This window comes from Amphiura filiformis, chromosome 5 (assembly GCF_039555335.1).
Source record: "Amphiura filiformis chromosome 5, Afil_fr2py, whole genome shotgun sequence".
NCBI classification, from domain to species: domain Eukaryota; kingdom Metazoa; phylum Echinodermata; class Ophiuroidea; order Amphilepidida; family Amphiuridae; genus Amphiura; species Amphiura filiformis.
In genome coordinates this window covers 10,657,129-10,680,264 of record NC_092632.1, presented here as the reverse complement: position 1 = coordinate 10,680,264, position 23,136 = coordinate 10,657,129, and the positions used below count along the sequence as shown (strand labels likewise).

Below are 23,136 nucleotides of genomic sequence, written 5' to 3'. Positions count from 1 at the left end.
GAATGATTTTTGAGTTGACACATTCATGAAAATAACTATAGATACTTGACAAGACCATTAGTAGCCCAGTTCTGAACCTTTTCATTGATCATTCATAACAATAGGTATCTGATGGATCAGTGAAGATAAGAAGGGATTATAATATATCCGTAACCTTGATATTATAGTACATCTCGAGGAAAAAGTGCAATGGACATGTTTTCATTTTATGAAAATTGAGTATTTAACCCAAAAATGAAAATGGAACAATTTATTGGAAATCTGTTTTAACAGATTTTTTTGACATATTTTTCTGCACTGTATTAAACCTAAATTAAGAAATTTGATAAATATTCAAAGAAAATATAGGTCATCCAAAAAATTGTGATTTTTACACATTTTGGGGCAAAAAAGGAAAAATAAGCAAAAATATCAAAATCTGTCTAACAGTTTCATTCATCAAGTCATAACAAACGGCCTACATGCTTAATTTCTAATAAAATATTGAAATTGTGAAAAATATAGGTATTTATTGATTTTTATGTTTTTTCTTGCAAATATGCTAATAATATGCAAATTATGAAATTGCAAAATAAAGTTTCTACATAGCATACATCTTTCAAGTATGATGTTCAAAATGACAGACATCAAAAAGAGATTCGATGAAATGTAAAGGTGTAGTAACAATTTTGGAATGGACTGTCTGGTTAGGCAAAGTATGGTAAGTTGAGCTGTAGTGACAAAATTTCTTTTTTTTCAATATTTCGAAAAACAAGGCAAATTTCAAAAAAACAAAAGAAACTTCATGTCTCTACTGTAAGAAAAGCTAACTTTTATTTTACTCCAGATTGATTTTTTGGTATGTTGTCACAAACTATTTGGGGCAAAAAGTGCATTTTGTAATTTTTTCAAAGCCACGTATCGATCCACTTTTAAAGACTGCAAATGAGTCTAAGCATCAACGGAAACCCATCTCCCGGGAAAGTGGATCAGATGACCATATCAGTCATACCTGATGAAGTCCTCCGAAGTGAAGGACAAAATATTGTAGTGAGTAAAATTCACTTGGTTTAGTCACGAAAAATGTCTTCTTGTTTTTCTGAACATTTTTGTTTTTTTGACTTTGCCATATGATTCTTTGGCTCATTTCCATGCCAAAAGTGCATAGTTTTTGCAAAATTTGAATTTAAACTTCTGAAAGTCAAAAAAGGTCCATGTTTTCTTCCATTACTCTCCCCTTAAGGTTTATGAGATAATCTAATTTTCAAGTTGCTGAATACAATAAAATACATCAGGTTTTGTTTTTTTAGCCAAATAATTCAAAACTGATTAATTGCCTGATAACAAAACATTTACTGTAGAAGTTGAAACATTAATGGAACAAATTTATGGGCTTTTTGTTCTCAATGCAGCTACTGTTAAAATGAGCAAAGTAGCAAAACATTACACACACAAAAATTACCACATAGTACAAATCGGTTCATATTAACCATGCCTCTTAACCTCATCAAGAAATTATGATAAAAGGCAGAGAATTAATTATTTATTTTGAAAGATGTGACCCAGTTTTATGTGACATGATCTAAATTGAAAATAATTTATCAAAGAAAATGACGTCTCCATGCATCAACTACTCTGTGTGGTTTTGTTAAGGTAAATTGATCACCTCTTTCCATGTGATACATTTTCTTGTCAAAATTATGTTTTATTGTTTTCCAGCAGCAAGTTAATTATATAATATTTAAATCTTGATTTTGTCAGAGTAAGACTACACTGGTAATGAAGTTAAAAAACAGTTATTTTGAAACCATACTGTCTTGCTGTCTTGTCTTGTATTAATATTTTTGATCAGGAGTGGAGAGCAATAATTATTATTTATTAAATACCTTTTGACTAGAGCAACTTCAAATTATTTGCAACATCCTCATGTTGATCAGTAACATGACCACCTGTACAGATTGCACATGCTATATTCTATTGCTATCTTGTCCACTGACCTATATGAGGAGATTGCCAAATTAATGTGACATGATCTAAAAATAAGCTTGTGACCTATAAAAAAGAATGTAATCAGGTCTACATACATCAAGTACGTCATACTGCTTTGTCAAAGTATTAATGAAACTTGAATAGCTCACTTTTGCATGCGATACATTTTCTGGTCAATGTTTTATTTTCAAATCTAGGACCAATGGCAAGTTGATCATGTTGATGTTGTAAGATTATGGTATAAAGTTACAAAACAGTAATTTTGAAACCAAACTGTCTTGTTGGTTTCTTTTATAATAGTTTTATATTATTTATATCTTTGATCAGGGGTGGAGAGAAATTATATATCACATATATAATACTTATTGCACTTGAATTATTGGCAATATCCTCACACAAGTTGGTAAACTGCAGAATAAACACGCTTTATGCCATTGCCATCACTTAGCGTGTTTCTATTGAGTCCCCTGCATTTTACCGGTAAAACTGTTCGCCATCAAATAGCGGCGAAAGGCGGATAACGGTCAGTTTCCATTGCACGTTGTTTACCGGTAAACACTCGATGAACAGCGTCAATTGACACACCTTTAAAGTTTGCCGGCGAAAGGTCGTGCACTGGGGTCAATCCCCGGGTCAATCGCAAAGCATTGTGGATTTTAATATTGTAGTATTTTCTTAATTGTTTGGCTAAAAATGAGGTAGCAAACATGAGAAAAGAAGACTGAAGAATAATGGTTTTTTATTATAGCGTTTTCATTCGTTCTCGTACATGAAATTACGCCATTGCTTGGGAAATCCCCCTCAGTGATATCGAGGTGAGTACTCAGTATTGTTGCGCGCAAAAACAAATAGGTCTTAGAATTTAATCTTTCACAGTTTAATTTCAGTTAATTCTTTTTAGCACATAGTAATTTAACATCAACAACATAATATTAAATTCATGAAATCTTTCTAATTTTCTGAAGCACACACCGCCGCGGATCCGAGTTGATTTCTATTTTTTTCCGCATGCACAGCTGGATTCATCCGCTGATGTTGTTGTTGTTGTTTTATTTCATGGCTTTACTAGGGTCATAAATCATAACTCATGTTAAATATTTAGCATAATATGTATAATGCAGGGATAATGCATTATGAATATTTCTTCCATTTACGTTATTTATAGCAAGTGAGTCAAATATTTGTATGTGATATAGGCCTAAGAATTTTTGCGAATGGAATGGTATAATCATGGTATAATACATAAACAAGCTAGCTCATTGATGATGCAGAGGTCAATTTCGCGACTCAACTTCCGTTTTCTTCCCTGTATGCGCATTCAATCGGAACGGAGTGAGTTTCTATTGACGTTTACCGGTAAGCGTCCCCGCTATTTTCCTTCCTCAAGAAGGAAAACGTTACCAGTAAAAACTCGCCCCTGTTTACCGGTAATAGCGGGAAGGTCAGTTTCTATTGAGCAGAAATAATCCCTTTACCGTCTTTTTACCGGTAAACGGTCCCAATAGAAACACGCCTACTGTTTACCAACCTATATGAGTGGACATTGCCAAATAATTTATAACAAAATTGTAAATTGTTTGGGTTTTGTAGATGAATAAATAATTTTTTTCATTATGCTTTGAAAAACAACTTGTTTGTCTATTTTTTTTTCTTTTATACTCGCCTTGATTGCTGGTCATATACGGATTCCAATATGCACACTTACACACCCACCTCCACCTAAATATCCAGGGACACAAAAATGCACAACAGACACATAAATGAAAGGAAGGTGCATTACATAATGTGTCATCCAGGCCAGTCAGTGTGTAGTGTAATAAATTTAATTTGTAACAAGAGGAAAAATAACAAAAACCTCATTAGTTGGTTGGATGCTATGCCCACACAAACAGAAATGGTCAAATGAATCAACAACAAGAAATGAGGCTTCTATAGAAAGTGCAAAATATTTACTTCCGTTTCCATGGCAACAGCACTTTGCAGTCATTACATAAAACTGGGCATTGAAAACAAGTCAATATTTACATATAAAAAAATGATCCATTTGTTCTCCGAAATTGCTAGTATAGAAAGGAATGCAACTGCACTCACAAAAGGGTTTTGTTTGATTTGGGGTTTTTTTGTAGCAATGGTCAGTAGTGATCAAGATTCAGATAATTAGTAGGTGAAGTGTACGTGCTTTTTACATATGGATGGATGGTCAGTTGTCCAGTGTGTTGTTTATTCGTAGTTAATGATTAATAGATGAATTGGCAGCAGTGGCCAGTATAAATGACATATAACTAATTGTCATTTTCATTAGTTATGCCGATATGTTTTTGAGATACTACGACTTGACTTGGCAAAAGTATTGCTTATATCACGATGGGCATTGCCATGCCTATATACAAGAAAATTATGCAACTCAGAACTGTTCTCCTTTTTTGCCTAAATTATGTAATGTTATGATCCATAGCAACAAAATCTATGACAACAAAACAATGGACACGTTGATAATGTAAAAGACAGTGATGACGGAATAAGTGGTAAAAAAAAGTAGAACTGAAGTTGAATGGGCAAAGGGAAAAAACACACTTGCTATGTGATTAACAAAAACAACCCAAGTCCAGCATACCAAATGACCCCCATGACGTCCCTGCAATGCTAATCGTTATACCTAATACCACTCATTTGCATAAAACTTGCCCTATTTACCAGGTAAATCTAACTGAAGGAATTAAAATGATAGAGTTTTTTTAGTTTTCTCAAAATCACTTTCCTTGGACTTGGGTGGGTTTTGTATTCATGTATTCAATTATCTACCATAAGGGTGTATGGATTTCAACTGGAATAGCCCATTTTGTATTATTGCTTTAAAGTCCATTCAGTGATTTGCTCATCCGGAGCATCAGAAAAATCATCAAAATTCAGATTTTGGCAGCTTTGTTTTTGTCACAGATGTGTTGCTACTGGTTAACCCGTAAGCTGTGTATTAAAGACAAAAGGACATTCTGCATGAAGCTGTAATTTCTTTACTTAACTAGAAAAATTAGCTACATGTATCTCAATGGGGCTTCAACTGTCAATGCTGTTTCCTTTTCTTTTTTCTTTTTTTTTGCCAAGTTTTTCATTTCAGAAACACCTAATGACAATAAGTAATTTATACACAATTGTCATTTTTGTTACACTTTCACTGGGATTACTGAATGAGACTTTAACAGGTTTTGTAGGTACCTGCTGCCTGTTAGAAGTGAATTTAAATGGCTCAGAGCAACAGTTGGACCAGGACTAATTGAAGCAATTAAGCAGCAAGACCAATATAGTGTAATTGATTTGTTTTATTGCATCCCTGTTACATCAATTAAGTCTCCATGTCTGCAAATTTGCCTGCTTGCCTTAAGTTTGTTCATGCCTGTATAATCATGATAATTCCATGGTTACATTAAAAGTGAATATTTGTAGCAGGAATTATGAAAAGTGGTTTACCGAGATGACATTAATTGACAGAACATAACAATAATGTAAACCTAAAGTGGATTTCAATAAATCTTTGGACCCTGGGAGTAAAATCTCACAGCATTTGACTGGCAGTGGAGCTCTCAATTCTGTTATTTTTCTCTTAATGGTTTGGATTGTTTGCTAAAAGCTCTTAAGATGTTGAACATTGATGCAGATAAAAGCTTTTCACTTTTCTGTGACTGTGTTTATTATTCTTTTGTTTTGCTGCCTATGTTGCTTGCATTGTATCAAGAGTACTTTAAAATGCTAAGTTCTGTTTTTTCCACAAATTGAAGAAATGTTCTCAAAATAAATGTTTCAGAAATTGGACTATTTTGTGAAAATTGATAGAAGCAATGGTGGCCGAGCTGAATGGACTCGGACTCATAATTGGAAGGTTGCGGGTTCAAGCCCTGGCAATGCCATCATGTTGTGCCCTTGAGTAAAGCACTTTATCTTGATTACTCCTCTCCACCCAGGTGTATAAATGGGTACCAACATTCTTAAATGCTGGGAAGGTATCAGACTCACTATGGAGCAGCTGTGGCGATCCCCCCACATCAACATTTCACTGTGGAATCTGGCCTAATCGCTATAAACGAAAGAGAGATGGGCACTCTGTCCTGTAAAAAATTCAGGTTCAACTCCTACACTTTTACTTTTATTGAAAATTGCTGATAAATGCCTGAAACCTCTCAATCAGCTTAGCCTTGCTATATCTCATAATCAATTGTGGTCCATATGGCTTTAAACAGGATTTTCAGTGGGAAATTCGAAAATATCAAAACAAACTCAAATTTAAATGACCAACCTGATGGATAGGTAGGTACTACCTTAAATACATTTTGATGAACCCATTATGATGGTTCTTCGGTTTCCTATTATAGATGAAGCAATTTTGATTAAAACATGTAGTTTTACTTTTGGCTTACTGACTCTAGACACAATAATGGATAATAAATCCAAGTAACCAAGGCAACTAAAAGAAGTCAATTGTAGTTTAAGTATCAACCTAATTACGAATCATATGACAATGGATTGATTTCTGCAATCATTTTGTTTTTTATTTGGATATGACTGAAAGTACTGGAAATGTGATTAATTTTCTGCTGAATTTTTTCTTTATTCATCAGATCATAGTATATATTTTATGTTAGGGCTAAAAGGAAGTTTAAAGGCGCATTTTGTGATCCACAAAAAAGATCTGGCTACATAATGTTTATGTACAAAAAATTTCTTGCAGATTAATTCGGTTAGCAAAAATATTGTAAAATTTAAATAACTAGCGGTCACCCGTCTTTCGCGGTCAGAGTCTTTCGCGGTTGGTAAATTTTGTATATTTTTTGTACATGTAAATGTTTTATTTAATGTGATTAATGGTATGAGAGGAGATTATCATTTAGAAATATAATATTTAGTATCTTTTCCATATAAATCAATGGCTTGAAATTGCAATTAGATCATGATCGAAGTCTTCTTGCCACCATATCATATCCACCGTGAGAAGTCTTGCCCCTGTGGGATGCTGGGCCCCCGGCCCCTGATATTTAAATTTTTTATGCATTTGTTTATACATTAATTTTTCGCCCATTTTGGACAAATTTGTTGTACCTTTTAGCCCATTTGTTACCATTTTCGTCCAAGTTTGTCCATCCCCAACCTTGAAATGTACCTTGCTGCCCCCTGCAAAAGTCCTGGCTACATCACTGAGCAGATGAACACAATTTTATTTACTTCCCTCTTGGGCCCCTATGGTATGCTGGCTATACTACGGATATTTAAGATTTGTATGCATTTGTATGCATTTTGTTGTACTTTTTATTTGTTAGCCCATTTTGGATAAATTTTGTTGTACCTTTTACTTTTTAGCCCATTTGTGACAATTTGCCCCCCCCCCCCCATGAAATTTGCCTTCTCCCCCTCTCTCTCAGCTTCTCTCTCTGAAAAAGTCCTGGCTACACCACTGTGCAGATGAAACCATTTTATTCACATATCCTTACACTCTGTTTCATATAACATAGCATGGTAAAATTCAGTGGTTTGATAAGGCATGCAAATAGGCAATTGGATCATATTATAATTAGCACAATTTATAACTACAATACCCTGGATACACCAACAACCCCTATGAGATGTTCATGTTGGCAATCTTGACCTCAGTAAAAACATTATTGATGTGTGACTAATTAGGTGTTCATACACAGTCCCTGGTATTATATAATATTGTGTGATTGCTTAAAAGGGCATTTCGTGATCCACAGCCTCATCCCCCCACTTTTCTAAAAAAGTTGAGATTTTTATACATCACTGGAAACCTCTTGCTACATAATGTTTATGTACAAACTATTTCTTGCAGATTAATTCGTTTAGCAAAGATATCGTGAAATTTGAATTTCGTTCTGGTGCACCAGAACGAAATTACAACGCATTGTCTATGGAGCAGTGTAGGCCCTAATACACATAATCATGCATAACTCGCGAACGCAAAATCGGAATCAACTGAAATTTTGGGAATAGGTTTTTTTCGTGGATATCTAATGAAAAATGACATAAATAGAGGATGCTAGGAGGATCACGAAATACTCCTTTAAGGTATCTATAATAAATTACTGAGTTTTTCGAATTGGTAAGTTCAGTGACCATGTTGACAAATTGGTTGAATAAACAATAGATGTTAATTTAGTTTCACCTGGTGCAAGGCAATTTGAGGTGCAGTCTCCGAATAATCAAAATAAATGTACAATTTTGTAGAACACTTACTTTCAACATTGGCAAAGTATTTTGCACAGACACTGATTATGCTGCTAACCTGTGAGTTACGGTGAGCCTTACCATGCTTACCAGACTTGTACCTGCGTTGCTATTAAAAAAAGTCACCCATTTGTCTTAACCATCTGTCTCTATGGGACAGGAAATTGTCAAAAGATCTTCAAAAGTCACCCATTTGGGCTACTAAATCACAGTTTGGCAACCCTGTTTAATTTGGGTGATTTGGAGACTTTGACCTAATTCACTGATTATGCCGCTAACCTGTGAGTTACGGTGAGCCTAACCAGACTTTTGTACCTGCATTGCTAAAAAGTCACCCATTTTTCTTAACCATCTGTCTCTATGGGACAGGAAATTGTCAAAAGTTGGGGATCTTAAAAAGTCACCCATTTGGGCTACTAAATCACAGTTTGGCAACCCTGTTTAATTTGGGTGATTTGGAGACTCCTAATTCAATAAACAAACATTTAACTGTTGACAATATGTTCTAGTCTGAACACTGGCATGATAATGTTGACAAATTAGTTGAATAAACAATGCATGTTAATTACTCAAGTCAGATTATCCTGTGTAATGGTATGAGTGACCCAATCTCAGCATTAATCAGATCAGACATAGGATTTGCGGGTGTTCATGTTAAACAGCATGACTGTATTGTAGTGTATTGTGACTGTTTACTCAGTGTTTAAGGCCGGTCACACTATGACGAATAGGGGTGAACGACAGCGACGTTAAGCTGCGGTGCAATTTTGAATTTATTATTATTGATATTGATGTTAATATTTTTGATTATTATTGATATAGATATTAAAAGTTTAGATTATTATTTATATTAATTTTACTATTTTTGATTATTATTGATAGGCCTATTTATATTGTTTTTTTTATATTATTATTGATATGTGTAATTTTTGATTATTATTGATATTGATGATAATATTTTTGATTATTATTGATAAAGATATTAATAGTTTTGATTATTATTGATATGTGTAATATTTTTGAATATTATTGATATGTGTAATATTTTTGATTATTATTGATATCGATATTAATATTTGTGATTATTATTGATATAGATATTAATAGTTTAGATTAGCCCAGACAACGTCCGGATTTGGTCGCTAGTCTCCGTTTCCTGCCGCAGCCTTTCGTCCCTTGCCGTCGTGTTGTCGCTAAAGGTCGTTCCCACTCGTCACCGCATCTTGTTTTCCTCTTTTTGTCGCCGCTTTGCCGTCAACATTTTGTGATTTTTACGTTCGTCACCTTTAGTTGCTTATCGTCCGTCATAGTGTGACCGGGCCTTTACTCAGTGCTTAGCTCGCAGGTTGCTTGCTAGTGCCTTTGAAACTAATTAACATAATTTGACCCCTTAACGTAAACAAAAACAAAATTGGGCGTTTTATTGGGGTGCGGACAACTTTACTCTACGCAACGCAAAAATCCGTTTTCCGAAATAATGTAAAACGTAGAAGTTTTTAGCCTTACAAAGGCGCCAAACTCAGTAATTTATTATAGATGTTCTGGTGTACCAGATCGAAATTACACACAGTGGCCTATGGAGCAGTGTAATACACATAATCATGCATAAGATTTAAATCGGAATCAAGTGAAATTTTGGAAATAATTTTTTTTCGTGGATATCTACTGGAAAATGTCATAAAAAGAACATGCTAGGATCTCAAAATACTCCTTTAAAAGTCAGGGGCAGATTAAAAAACGCAAGTTTACCACAAAGTACGATGGTAAGCGATTATAATTTATAAGGTTTGCCCAGCTTGTTTTTTAATATATTGGAGTTGTGCGATATGAACTACAAACAGGCAAAACAAATTTTTTGCAAATTTTCTGCTAAATATAAAAAATTATGAAAATTCAAATGTGAAAAAAAAAAAACCTATTTTTCAGATTGTTGGGTCAGTTGGAAAGGGCAATCCCTTTTTTTTAGGCCTTATCATGCAGTGTCATCTTAAATCTGACAGTGGAAGCTGGGGTTTATTGTGCATCAAAATAAACATACATGTGAGCAAAAGCAAGTAAAAGGTGTCTCTTTTGGCATAAGGCAATGCAGTATAGTAGTGTGCGCAATGCCAGGCTGGGGGCCACTTTTGTCATTCAGCTGGGGAAATGTACCAAGTTGATGGAAATGAGTCTGTACCAATTTTTGAGCAGTCTGGAACTCAAACAGTCTGGTCCTCCTATCTTTTGAGATCCTACGCACACATTTAATTAAACCATTTTGCATATTGTGAGGCAACTCCCAATTTGTGTAGTAATTTTTTTTCCACAATGACTTGAATACAGGCTTCCCATCAAAGCAAATTTGAACCTTGTGCACTTTTTACAGTAGCAAAATGAAAACAACTGTCATTCTAGCAATTTAGTAAAATGCATGCAAGACCAATTCGATTCTGACCGACCATGTTGCTATTGCTAATGAACTTGGTCATGCATCAGTAATCTGGCTGTCAATTATATTCAGTGTTCATGGAGGACCTCATGTCCAAGGCCAAGGACTTGGTGGCCAAGGCCAAGGACATGGCATTCCTGGGAAAAAGAAACTTGCCAAGTGCTAACATAGTTTCTTGCTGCTGGGTTTCCGCTGTGTCTGTGGCTACCAAACTCTGCAAATCTGTTCAGCTTCTGTGTAATGTAGGAGTCTATCTATAAATTCATCACTGAACAGGTTTATTTTCATCTCTTCAAGTAGTTCTGCAAGTTTTATGCAAGAGCCAATGAACCAAATGCTACAGATGCATGTTTCAGTGTGCATAATATTCATAATAAACCATATATCTGATTTGTGAATACGGTTAAGCCACATGGATAAATCTCACACAATATTTGACAGGGGGGTCCGTGCAAACATCCCCCTTCCCAATGTCATGAAGATCCATGCATTACATTTCTGACAAAATTTAAGCTCATATTTGACCATTGCATGTATCCAATTTGACATCAAATTTGACCATATTAGCTTTAAAATGGCAGATTTCACAATTTGTATGCAATTTGTTCGAAGAAATCATAGGAGTTAAAGATGATACTTTTGCTTCACAGATTGTACACCAACCTCCATCCCCCAATTATCATTAAAGACATTTACGCCACTGATTATAGCCTGCGTCATAATGATCCACATTTGACGACACATTTTTAGAGCATGCCAAAGCTGCCAATAATCAACTTTTCCACTCATCAGATGAGTTTTGCACACATGCCAAATTGCCAATAGTTTGAGTAAACTAGGCAAGTTTAAAATGGTGGCTAGTAGCGTAGCCAGGATTTTAGTGTGAGAGCCAAAGCCATATTTTCGTCCGCATTTGTTAATTTTGTGTCCTATTGTTAGCAATTTAAGGACACTACTCTTTGCTGTCCCCATTTTATCCCTGAAAATTTTCTGTTTCCCCTAGATCTGCCACTGAGGGTGGCAATTACATGCATGGGCTAACAATAAATTTCACCAGGCGGGAAAAAGTGGGCAATACGAGAAGCTCATTGCTGGGAAATTTTTTTGGTTTTTGACCAAAAAATGATAAAATACAATAATAAGGGAAATATGTCATACTGGAGGGAAATTTGGTAAAACTGGAGGAAAATTCTGGATTGCTTGCAGGGGAAAAACCTTTTTTTCAGCCTCTGACATTTCATTTGATAGTATAAAAATATCAAATGCTTAAGGGATCTAAAATGAGCGTTTATTGCGTTTCGACAGTATTTTTTGTGGGACATGAGAGCACCTCAGACCTATCGAATTGCATTCTGAATACGAAGCATGTCTTTCTGATATCAAATAATTTTCATTTTTTGAAAATCATAATATAATACAAATTTTATGACAAATTATAAAAATTTGATATTTTTCAAATTTTTGATATATATAACAGTCCTCGAAGTAAATTATATAAATCTAATGATATATTCTTAAAGTGTATGTAGCAGGGAGGAAAACCCGACGGTCAATTGAAAATTTTTACCTTTCATATTGAAGATATGGATTTTTTTCCCAAAAAGACCTCATTTTTTTGGGTGTTTTGGGAAAAAATCTATCTTCTATACTGAAAGGTCAAAATTTTCAATTGATCGTCGGCTTTTCATCCCACCTACATACACTTTAAGTATAAATCATCAGATTTATAAAGTTTACTTCAAGTACTGTTAAATATCAAAAATATCAATTTTAATGATTTGCCATAAAATGTGTATTAAATTGCAATTTCAAAAATCAAAATTATTTGATATCAGAATGACATTCTTCGTATTCAGAATGCAATTCGATATGTCTGATGTGCTCCAATGTCCCAAAATAAATACTGTCCAAACATTCATACCCCAGCCCTTAAGAGTACGATTATGAAAAATTTGACATCATAATACTAATCACGGCGTGTCCGTCTGTCTGTGCGCTGTGCTCGCAGTGCGCTATCGCGGAGTATCAACAGGAGTGTGCGCGGAGTACAGTGCGAGCATCGGAAAGCACAAGTGAAGGATCAAACTGTAGCTAACAATATTTATCCTGTTTGTTCATATTAATTGCAATGTTCTTAATGCTCAGAATTATGATCATTAAACATTTGCGGTGTGTGCGCTGTGTTTATCATCTCGCATGCCTAAAACTTGACACTTGTGCATGCATAAATATGTCACACACTTTCATCTTGTAAAGTTCTTTTTGTTTTTACTTCTCTTAATTCAACATTGGCCATCCTTTATGACCAATTACCGTGGACAAGTATTTCCACTCAATAACAAAGAATGAATAAACAGAACGGTGTATTAAAGAATGAAATTTTATTTCCACTTTTCTCAAGTTCTCTATAGCAACATCACTACAAAGTAAAAGACAATAGACACAATCAGTTCAAAATGTTAATAAAAGTATAGGCCTAATGAGCTATGTAAGAAGATAATAACCATTTTGTTTTCCAAGGGATATTATTAAGCAAGCACCCATACAGTAAGTTTTTGTGACAACTGTAAAAGCATTCTAAAAATTATTTTTTCAATGCACCCGTTCTAAATTCTGACAAAATGTGTAAATAAATTTTCCGGCATGCGGCAGAGGGTTATGGTTAATTTTACTTCAGATACACTATTTTATTGTTTATGTGTCTAAATTCCAAAAACTGACTTAGTTTATCATTTCTAATTCTGAGCAATGGCAGTGCCAGGAATATTTTTCAGGATGGGGCATAGGGGGCAAAGTAAACAATTTTGACAAATCCGACAATTCTCCAAAAATTGGCCGATTGTGACCCAAAATAGTGACAATTTCTTTAAATTATTTTAAAATTATTTTTGTCCTGATTAGGCGGGGAAAGGAAAAAATGGTGGGGGATGCCCCCTGTGATGCTACCACATGAAGGTAATACCCATATTCTACTGACTGTTGATCTTAGCAACTCAAGCACCACAGTAATAAACAGAAGTCTGACAAAATATATTAATAGCAGGGCTAAGATGGTCTGATTGATCATTGGATAATTTGTCTTCCATAACATCATACATCTGAAGTGTGAGCATAATATAGAAATCACATAGTGACTCAATGACAAAGTGTCTGTTGATCATTTGAAGCCAATGTATGTAAACAAAATGGTTATTCTACAAGTTTTGATAAAACAAAAGAAAACAACACTGCTAGTAATCATAAAGTTTGTATAAACATACATAGTTACATTTCATAGGTTTTTCTTTATATAACAACATGTATAAAGGCACCTAACTATAATATGACAAGATTTATTATTAGTCTATAATAATATAAATTAAAATCAAGACCACTATGTAGGTATGAATTCAATATCCATGAGATAAGTGTATTTATCCAAAGACTTGGAAAAGACTACAATAATATAGATCACACAATTGATCCAACAAGTATTCTCATTGGCTGTCACTACATGTAATAGCCTCTTGATCATGTGAATCTAAAAATATACACATTAGTTTTTAGCTCTTCACAAGTAATTATCTATTATAGTCTAACTCTGTGTTAAGTCAATTAAGGGGTAGTTAAGAAACAAATAACATTTTGTATGGGCAAAATTGAACACTCACTTCATTCAATGTATTGTAACATTTTCTTTTGGGTTGATACAAACAAAACACAAATATTGACAGGTACCAAATCATTGTGATATGCCAGCGGTTCTCAATAGGCAGCCTACAGAATGCTGTCAGAATCTTGACACCTTGAATGTTACTTGTAACAGCATGCTACCAATTTGGATGAATGTTTACAAAAATAAATAAAATCTTCAAATTAAATGTGAATAAACCAGAATTAGGGAATAAATAAATAGCCACCTCTATGCAGTGTGGTAACCATGAAACTTTGTGCAGGTGGTATAAGTTGTAAGAATATTGGTTTATTTCAAGGTGAACAATGTATTTCACTTATCCAACTTAAGTGCAAAAGGAATGTGTGTTTGTGGGGGTATATGTACGCAGGGATAGCCTTTTAGTGCTCCAAAATGAAGATATTTTGTTCACAATCATTATAGATAAGAATAAAAATAAGGATCCATGTTCTTCTGATCCTGTACGAGTGCACAGATTTATTTATTCATGAATATCAATTTAGCAGTTCTTATGTGTATGTGCGAGGGTGTTTGCATTCCAAATTGAAATCAAGGCCCGTAAATTAATAACACTGCCATATTTACCACAATACAGCCAAGGTGTTTACTATTTGAAATAATGTTAAGTGGTACGTAACACAATGAATTTGGACATATCAATACAACACAGTTCTTCATGCAGCAGTTCATGTTAACCACTTTTGTCCTCGTTTTCCATGACAATACTAAGACGATTATTATTTCCAAAACAAATATCTTGTAAACATTGTAACATAATTGAATAATTTTTTATGAAATAAAATGATCAATGTAGTCATGCAGAGTGTAGTAATTACAAAGTAGACAGAATAATGGTCCAAATGATACAAAAACGATCCACATTGACATCACCTGTTTCACAAACACACATACAACGTATAGCCCTACATTCTTAGATTGTCATATATACACACATATTAGTTCCATTGACAGAGTGTCAGCTGCTCATACAAGGACTTTGAACATTCTCACTATTAAACCTATATTGTACACTGGACTAGAACATACATAGCCATATTCTTCCTAGGTTTTGAACAATGCTGCACATAACCCCTGGTACCTATGCAGTAGTAGCCCATGAACATCAGGGACCCCAAAATGTCAAGTGTGTCATAGCAAAACATGTTATGTTGATGAAAAAATGGTTGAAATATAATCACTTGGTAAAAGATGTATTGTTCCATTCCACTAGCTGTTCTGGCTTGTGGAATGGAACAATCATCTTTTACCAAGTGATTATATTTCAACCATCACACTCATGGACAGTTAATATTTGTATTCATCTGTGATCTGTCTACATTCTCAATAGTGTATACTGGACTAGATCTCTTTTGGGTGTCCAATTACTGAAGTACTACATGTGTATTCTTCCTAGGTGTTTGAACCATGTTTTACATAACCCCTGGTACCTATGCAGTAGCCCATGAACATCAGCTATTAGATACCATCTGTCTACTTTAACATTACTTGGTCATTAAAGCAATAAGGACTACCTACATCAAAAGTATAAACACATCATCCCTTTTAATTTTTTACTTTCTGCTATATATTTTATTTGTATATACTAGTGAGTAAGATTACCACCAAACCAACTTTGTTCATTATTATGTTTTGATGGATCCAAGTTGTGATAATATTGGATCCAAAACATAATAATGATAAAATTGGATGCTTTCCACCCAATATTTATTGGTCTCGCTATGAGTTGTAAAATATTGGACTCGACTACGTCTCGTCCAATATTTTAAAACTCATAGCTCGACCAATAAATATGGGCTCAACCGATCCAATTTTATATCAGAATTAAGTCACATAAATTTCTAGCATGGGTAGTAATCGGTAATACAGGTTCAAAATTGATGCTCTGCCCCATAATACCTTGGGGATCCACACATGTATCCCATCATACACAATAGATTATTTCGGATTTGCTGCCATTGAAACCCATGATGTTTAGTGGATGCAGACATCTTCACTGTGCACATTGAATTGTGCAGTGAAGATGTCTGCATTGATCATCAGGGTTTCAATTGCAAAGGCTTTTGTTCTTGAAATGGTTTATTAAAGATTTGCAATCCAATCAAGATATATACTTGGAATTACCATAAGTTTGTGTGCTATATAAGCAGAAGATAGCAGGTGGTATCAGCCTTTTAGCACTCTTGCCTTTTTTGATGCCCCTACCTCTACCTACTTCACACTGGTGTCTATGGCGTACTACTGCATATTTTGTGCCACATGAAAGTAAACATAGGAAAATGACTATGTTCATGATCAAGCACACTCATATTGTTATTGTAATAAATGGTGGGTGGTTGCATTAAGTCATTGCTACATCTTAAGGGAGAAGAACATTTTGCATACATTTTTTTTCATTTTTTTTTTAAACATTGTCTTACAAAATAGATCAACAAAAATTGTAAGGATCAATTTACAGATTTGTCATTCACAAAAATATAACATTGCAACTATTCCAGAGCAATTATTCTTGATGGGTTATCTTTTTTCTGTGGCATTTGTATCCTTGTCTGCATTTCCTATCCTTTGCTATGAACAAAACATTCAATACTTTACCAAGCTTTCTATAGCACTTCAATGACATAAACATCTTACACAGATATCAGCAATAATCAAGAGTATCAAACCCTGCATTGTGTATTAACAATGTGTGTTTTAATTTCTTTCTTTATGTCTTATTTACAAAATAAAGTTCTTGCTGTTAATTATGCTTAATAAAAAGAGTTTGAGCAAGTTAGTAAGAGGTAACTGCAGCTCACTGGAGTTTCGTGAAATCAGATCCAAATCTAATACCAATGAGGTAGAACCAAAGAGTACCGACTCCTCCATGTTTCTGTGTCCCTTAGGCTGCAATCACATAGAGGTATTCGCTATACGATATACACTCATTCGACCAGGGTATAGAGTATACCTCTATGTGATCGCAGCCTTATGGAGGTAGAACCAAAGAGTAGTGACTCCTACATGTTTCTGTGTCCCTCATGGAGGGCAAATTGAGTACCTCCACATAATTTTACTATGCGCCAGCAAACTTATACATTGTGCCACAATGCACACTAAGCACTTGGCGCAAACCTTTGTGACTATTTTCTCTACATGAGCGACAAACCAAAATGGCGGATTTCCCACAGTGTTACACACCTTGTGTTACTCACAAGGCAATTTTGAGTAAGTGCTCTTTGAATAATACACAATGTTGGGCTTGATACTATGATTGCTTGCTTCACTTTACATATCAGACCCGTTTCACTTGCAGAAAGAAGTAAATGACAGAGACATACCTAGTACCTGCTCATTGCTGTACTGGTTAACATTTATGCACATCCAATTTATATTTTCAATCAAGTACTTGTTGAAGTAACCACATAGTGGTTCCCATAGTCACTTTACAACATACCTATATATCCAATCAAACACTGATTTTGTGGTCCATAACATGATCCTTTATTCTTTGATACAAAGCACATTAGTGTGCATATGAATTTCAGTGTGGAAATATAATATTATACCAGACCTGGTACAAATGCATAATAATAACAAAAGTAAAAAAAAAAGCACTACTTCTTGTGAAGCCACTTGAAGACAAAGGAGGAACTTGAATCCAACTTTGGCAGTGGTGTTGTATCAACACTAAACTTCCTGGGTTTGGTAAAATTATTCCCTGCCGCAACAGACTTATCAGTCTTTATAGCGTCCAGTTTTATTTTCAGTTGCTTCTGCGGCCAGGTCATGTGAGATTCGGCCCCAGGGCTTACTGCCCCTGTCGTTGTTGCAGCTATGGCTGCAGCACGTGCCCCAATGCGAGGTCCACCACCCCAGTCCGATACCGCTGGAGTCCTGATGACCGGAGTCCACACCCCCTGGCCTGTCAGCTCTCAGAAGCGATCTGGGAATTTGGAGATGTCTGGAAGATGATGATCAGAGAAGTGTTTCGAGTCGGCCTTCTCATAGCCAGCTTTGTGTTTGTGTTTATGGTCTCCTTTGCCACCACCTGCTTGTTTAGATTCTGGCGCTGGAGAATCTGTTGAGCCAGCCATGGGAGCAAGGTGAGGTAATCCACCAAATGAAAAGTGATTTTGCTGTAATGTAATAAAGATATGGAATTGTTATTAACACATACTAACACACAAAAAGAATATCAGGGTTAGCATTTACAAATCCGATAATAACAATGTGATGCTACACAACATCAAGTTTTCCACCAGTCAGAACTCTTGCCCCAGTTAAAACCCAAAATTACTAAAATGTCCACTTTTTGCAATTTACTTCCCCCCAAAAAAAAGTTCAATCATTCTATTGTATTTTATTGTTTACACCGCCGCAAAAATCATCGTAAATCGTGAACTACAAAATTCAGTTTTCAAAAAAACACAATGGTCAAATTATACAAAATTCACTTGGCTTAATTGCATCCCATCAAATACCCAGGAGAAAAACATGCATTATTTGAATCACAGTTCAGCAAGGTTACACCTATTCATTTGTGTACATTAAGCAACATAGATGAAAATGATGGTCCATCATCTGTCAGTGACAAGATCCATCAGTATTCAAAGCTGAGCATGCACATCTGAGGCTAATAAGCTAATAAATATCAGGAAATTATAAAAGGCAATACTACTAAATTGTAACATCTACTACTATATTGTACATCAAGCATTAAGCAAGAACTTCAGCACATGCATTTAGCAATATTTACATAAAACCCATGCATCAGGTTATTATATCTGGTTTAGACAGTAAGTATCTCATAGGCCCCAAGGATAGACATGACCATGTCTATCATATCTATTGTAATTACCAATATCTAGACATGCTGACATTCAAGAACAAGCCTAGGCACGTCTTTGTTAATTAATAAAATAAAATAACAAGAGTTTTACTATAATTAAATTCTACAACTGATTAAAGTATAGCCTTGTACCCTTATGTAAGCATGACACACATATACACCCACATAAACAAGCAGTTGAGTTATTGTTTTGTATTTGACAAACGGTCATGTAACAATAACAATGCTGATAAAAAGAAAACAAAACACACAACGCATATTCTCATCCAAAATCAAGAGGCATAAATTAAAATTAAATTTCTTGTTGGGAACTGCAAATCCATATAACCGCACATGTGAATATGCATGCACACACCACCACACCCTTGCATGTTCCTTTTAAAACATGCAAGTTGGGTAAAAAATGTCACTATCTAACCATGAACACACCTGGTCAAACTGCAAAGAACCATAGACCTTTCTTAATAGCTGTCTATGGAGTACATTGCATGAAATGCATTTTTATGCTATCAACAATCCATTGCAGCTCTAAATAAAAAAGTGAGAATGGTCCCCCCCCCCCTCCATCCGAATTGCAGGTGCATCCTCATTTAATAGATAAGAATCGGTGTCTGTGTCCTCGTTTGGCAGCGTAAACAAATGCAGACAAAAATGCAATCACATATCCCCCACTCACGAATAAGCATGCACCCACACACAAGTATTACCAGATTCAGTTGTTCAATAAATTTGGAATTATTTCAAAAGGTGTTTTATGTAAAAATGTGAGGTGCATATTACCAAGATAACCCTGATAACAGAAGCATTACAAATATTATCCTTTTACTATTGCAGCATGCTGTTTCTTAATCTTATTCAGGCGAAAAAACCCAAAGATCATTGAATCCTATAAACAAAACCTGTGCGAAAGAGTGTAAAACATATTAAAATATCTACTTCCAGTTTTGTTGCAGATGAGGGAGGGGTGTCAGCTTAGTAAGGAAATTAGTTACATTTATAGTGCTTCATAAATCTGTTGGGTTTGTTCCCTAACTAAACATGCAGAGTAATCATACCTGTACTATCACATCCTTGTAATAATAATGCATATACAACATCAACTACTAACTATCATCTAACCAATTAAAGAGACCATGATGCAGAAATTAAGAAAGGCAGCATTGATGACATGTTTGAAACACTTTACCTTTACATGTGTTCTGTACTGATAAGTTGATGCATTATCCCACTGCATAAAGTGGGGTAGGTGCTGCTGTTTTAATTGAATATAAGTTTCAAAGGCAGCATGATGATGACAAAAAGAAAGGAAGGAGAGAAGCATTTTGAAAAATGACAAAAGTTAGTAATAGATAAGAACCTGTGAAAAGCACAATATTTGAGGAGTTTTGCAATCATAGCATGATATGACATGGGGTATAATGATAGGAGAATACAATATGGGTCAACATTAACAAAACATGAAGACAACATTTTCTGTCAGTTGCAATAGTGCAATACTACTGGGCTGGCTTTGGGTTGGCTTTGCAGGAGGCTCAGCTGGTAGCAATATGCTGTGCTGCTTTATTGTAAACATGTCAATAGTTTTGATTAAACATGATTGAAGCACTTGTTAGTATGACAGAATTTAATATTAAATCTCGAGCACAAATACCAATGGTAAAATTTAAACACAAATGTGAGATAGTGATACAAACTGACTTCTCATGTAATACATAGTTGGAATGGGAACAGAATTGAAATCTACCTTAAAACAGAAGACAAAGCTGGTAGAAATGTAGATCAATGACAATGAGCACACATTCATGAAAATGGTATGAGCAATTATATTCCCTAATGATCGGCACTAGTAATTAACTGAGAGTAATGGACAGTGTGGAATATAGAATAGCTCAAAGAATGTATGAAAGAACAGAACAAGAATGTCTTGACTACAGCATAACTTGAAAATTTCACATTGGACAGCATTGGTCCTGCTTCTTGTCATGTTTTGTTTAGTCAGGTTGCAAGGAGAACAGCCATGCTAAGTGATCACCTTAATCAGCCTACTCATCAATCTTCTGCAGCAAACGCAAAGGCTTGATTCCCAGGTTCGATAACCTGTTCCTATCTCTTGCTTAGTGATCTCTGTGAACTATTTACATAATTATGTGTTTTGAATGAATGTTGCAAAACGTGCTACATGTATGTTAATTTGATACTCACTCTTGTTTTGTCCTTGGCTCGAGGCCTTTTGACCATCTTCTCTGGTTTCACTTCTTTCTCGTTCTTCTCCTTGTAGTCATCAAAATATGGATGTTCAAGGAGTTCTTTGCATGTTAGTCGCTTCTCAGGATCCATCATTAGGCACCCCTGTAGAAGCAACAAATAGTCAATTAAGATTTAGTTACTCATACATATAAATTCTACAGTTAATGGGTTGATTACATTTCAATATAGAGCCCATGCAATAAACCAACCAGAACGGTTTAACAATTGAAATGGATGCCATGATGGGGCACAGGTCAAAGATGACAGAGAGATAGGTCTCTAGATTGATTCCACAACCATTCATACATATGTACCTACCAATGTTGTTGTTTTTTTTGGTTTTTTGCATTATTATGGGAAATTCTAATATTGTATACCCTCTATTTTTATTATCAACCAACATCATTTTCATACACTCTTAGAACCACATAGCCAATCAGAAAAGCCATTAGTGCGTAAATATTGTATAATTGCAATCACACACATTTCTGCATACTACGCGTAGTGCGTTTGCATTTTGCAAGATTGATTATATTTCTTTAAGATTCTTGACAACAGATGCATTGATATTGTTTAAATTTTCCAACATTTTTAGTATTTGTTTGTTATAAAAAATAGCAGAACTTCTGTCGTGTATGAAATAGGTTAATAAATGCATATTTCTTGTTGCTTGAGAAATTGGATACAATAATGCATTATGCTGAATGTTGCCGAGTCCAAAACAGTCCTCCCTGCGAGGTTTGTGCATTAAAGGCATCAACATCTCAACACACATGTACTATTGACTCCAATTTTTTTAAATCTATTTCCCTCTCAACAAGTGCTACACATTTATTTTAACCTACATTGTATAAATAGGTATTACTCACCTTAAGTACATTGAGTTGGTTTGGTTTAATATTAGGGTACTTGATTTCCAGTGGTTCCTGTAAAGTGAAATCAAAAGCAATTCAAAATATGGCATTATAGAAACAGAAAATTACAACAAAACCATTCATTCAATGCACTATCACATAGGCAAATTCACATCATAACACATTTCACATATTTCTGTGATAATATTGTCCATCCTTTCAAATTAAGTTTTTTTTTCTGAAAGTTTGAATCAAAAGTAAAATTATCTATTGCGGTAGTTTATTGTTCACTTTACTTTCTTTGTTGAATCTTAATAAATGGAATACGACCCTATATGCAGTAATGTGAAAATATATTAGAGAACAAGGATTAGATACGGTTTAGGTTCCAATAAATTAATATAAGATGTGTTGGCACAATCAAGATTATTTTTAAGAAAAAGAAGTTAAGGTAGGATACACAGTAAACAACTATATTAAAATAATATGCCATTTCATCTAACATTTTCATAATGCATAAGAAAAATACATAAGAAAATTGTGTTGTAGTAATTCCAATGCAATTATTCCAATAAATTTCAGCTATCATCAAATGGTGGCAATCATCAGCTATCATCAAAAAATTAATCAACAAGCTACAGCCTCACACAAATACTACTTTTTTGGCATCCATTAAGAAAATCAAATAAACAGAAAAGGCACCTGAATACAGACAACAGCAAGAGATAAAATAATAATAATTCATCCTGATCACTTGCAGTAATCTTAAGGTAGTACGGCTATTTTTAGTCAAAAGAATGTCGTAGCTATATTCAGCCGCTGCTATTTTTAGATATCAGTGAATAGAAACAATAATATTGATTTGACTTTAACTGATGATGATAGGCAA

At 34.6% G+C, this 23,136-nt stretch overlaps 1 protein-coding gene and 1 long non-coding RNA gene across 2 annotated transcripts in view; both read right to left on the bottom strand.

Annotated features, from left to right (window-relative positions):
* Positions 1-2,290: 2,290 nt before the first annotated feature.
* LOC140152609 (uncharacterized) lies at positions 2,291-3,597 on the bottom strand. Its single transcript, XR_011859035.1, has 2 exons — positions 3,486-3,597; positions 2,291-2,411 (listed from the first exon to the last, which is right to left on the bottom strand). It is a non-coding gene; the product is annotated as an uncharacterized lncRNA (long non-coding RNA).
* Positions 3,598-12,988: 9,391 nt separating this feature from the next.
* LOC140152607 (cyclin-dependent kinase-like 1) overlaps positions 12,989-23,136 on the bottom strand; it is an 83,242-nt gene continuing 73,094 nt past the window's right edge. Inside the window, 4 exon segments of the mRNA XM_072175021.1 lie at positions 12,989-18,433; positions 20,333-20,398; positions 21,349-21,495; positions 22,263-22,319. Of these exon segments, the coding sequence (XP_072031122.1) occupies positions 18,230-18,433; positions 20,333-20,398; positions 21,349-21,495; positions 22,263-22,319 (474 nt within the window). The 3' untranslated portion in view covers positions 12,989-18,229.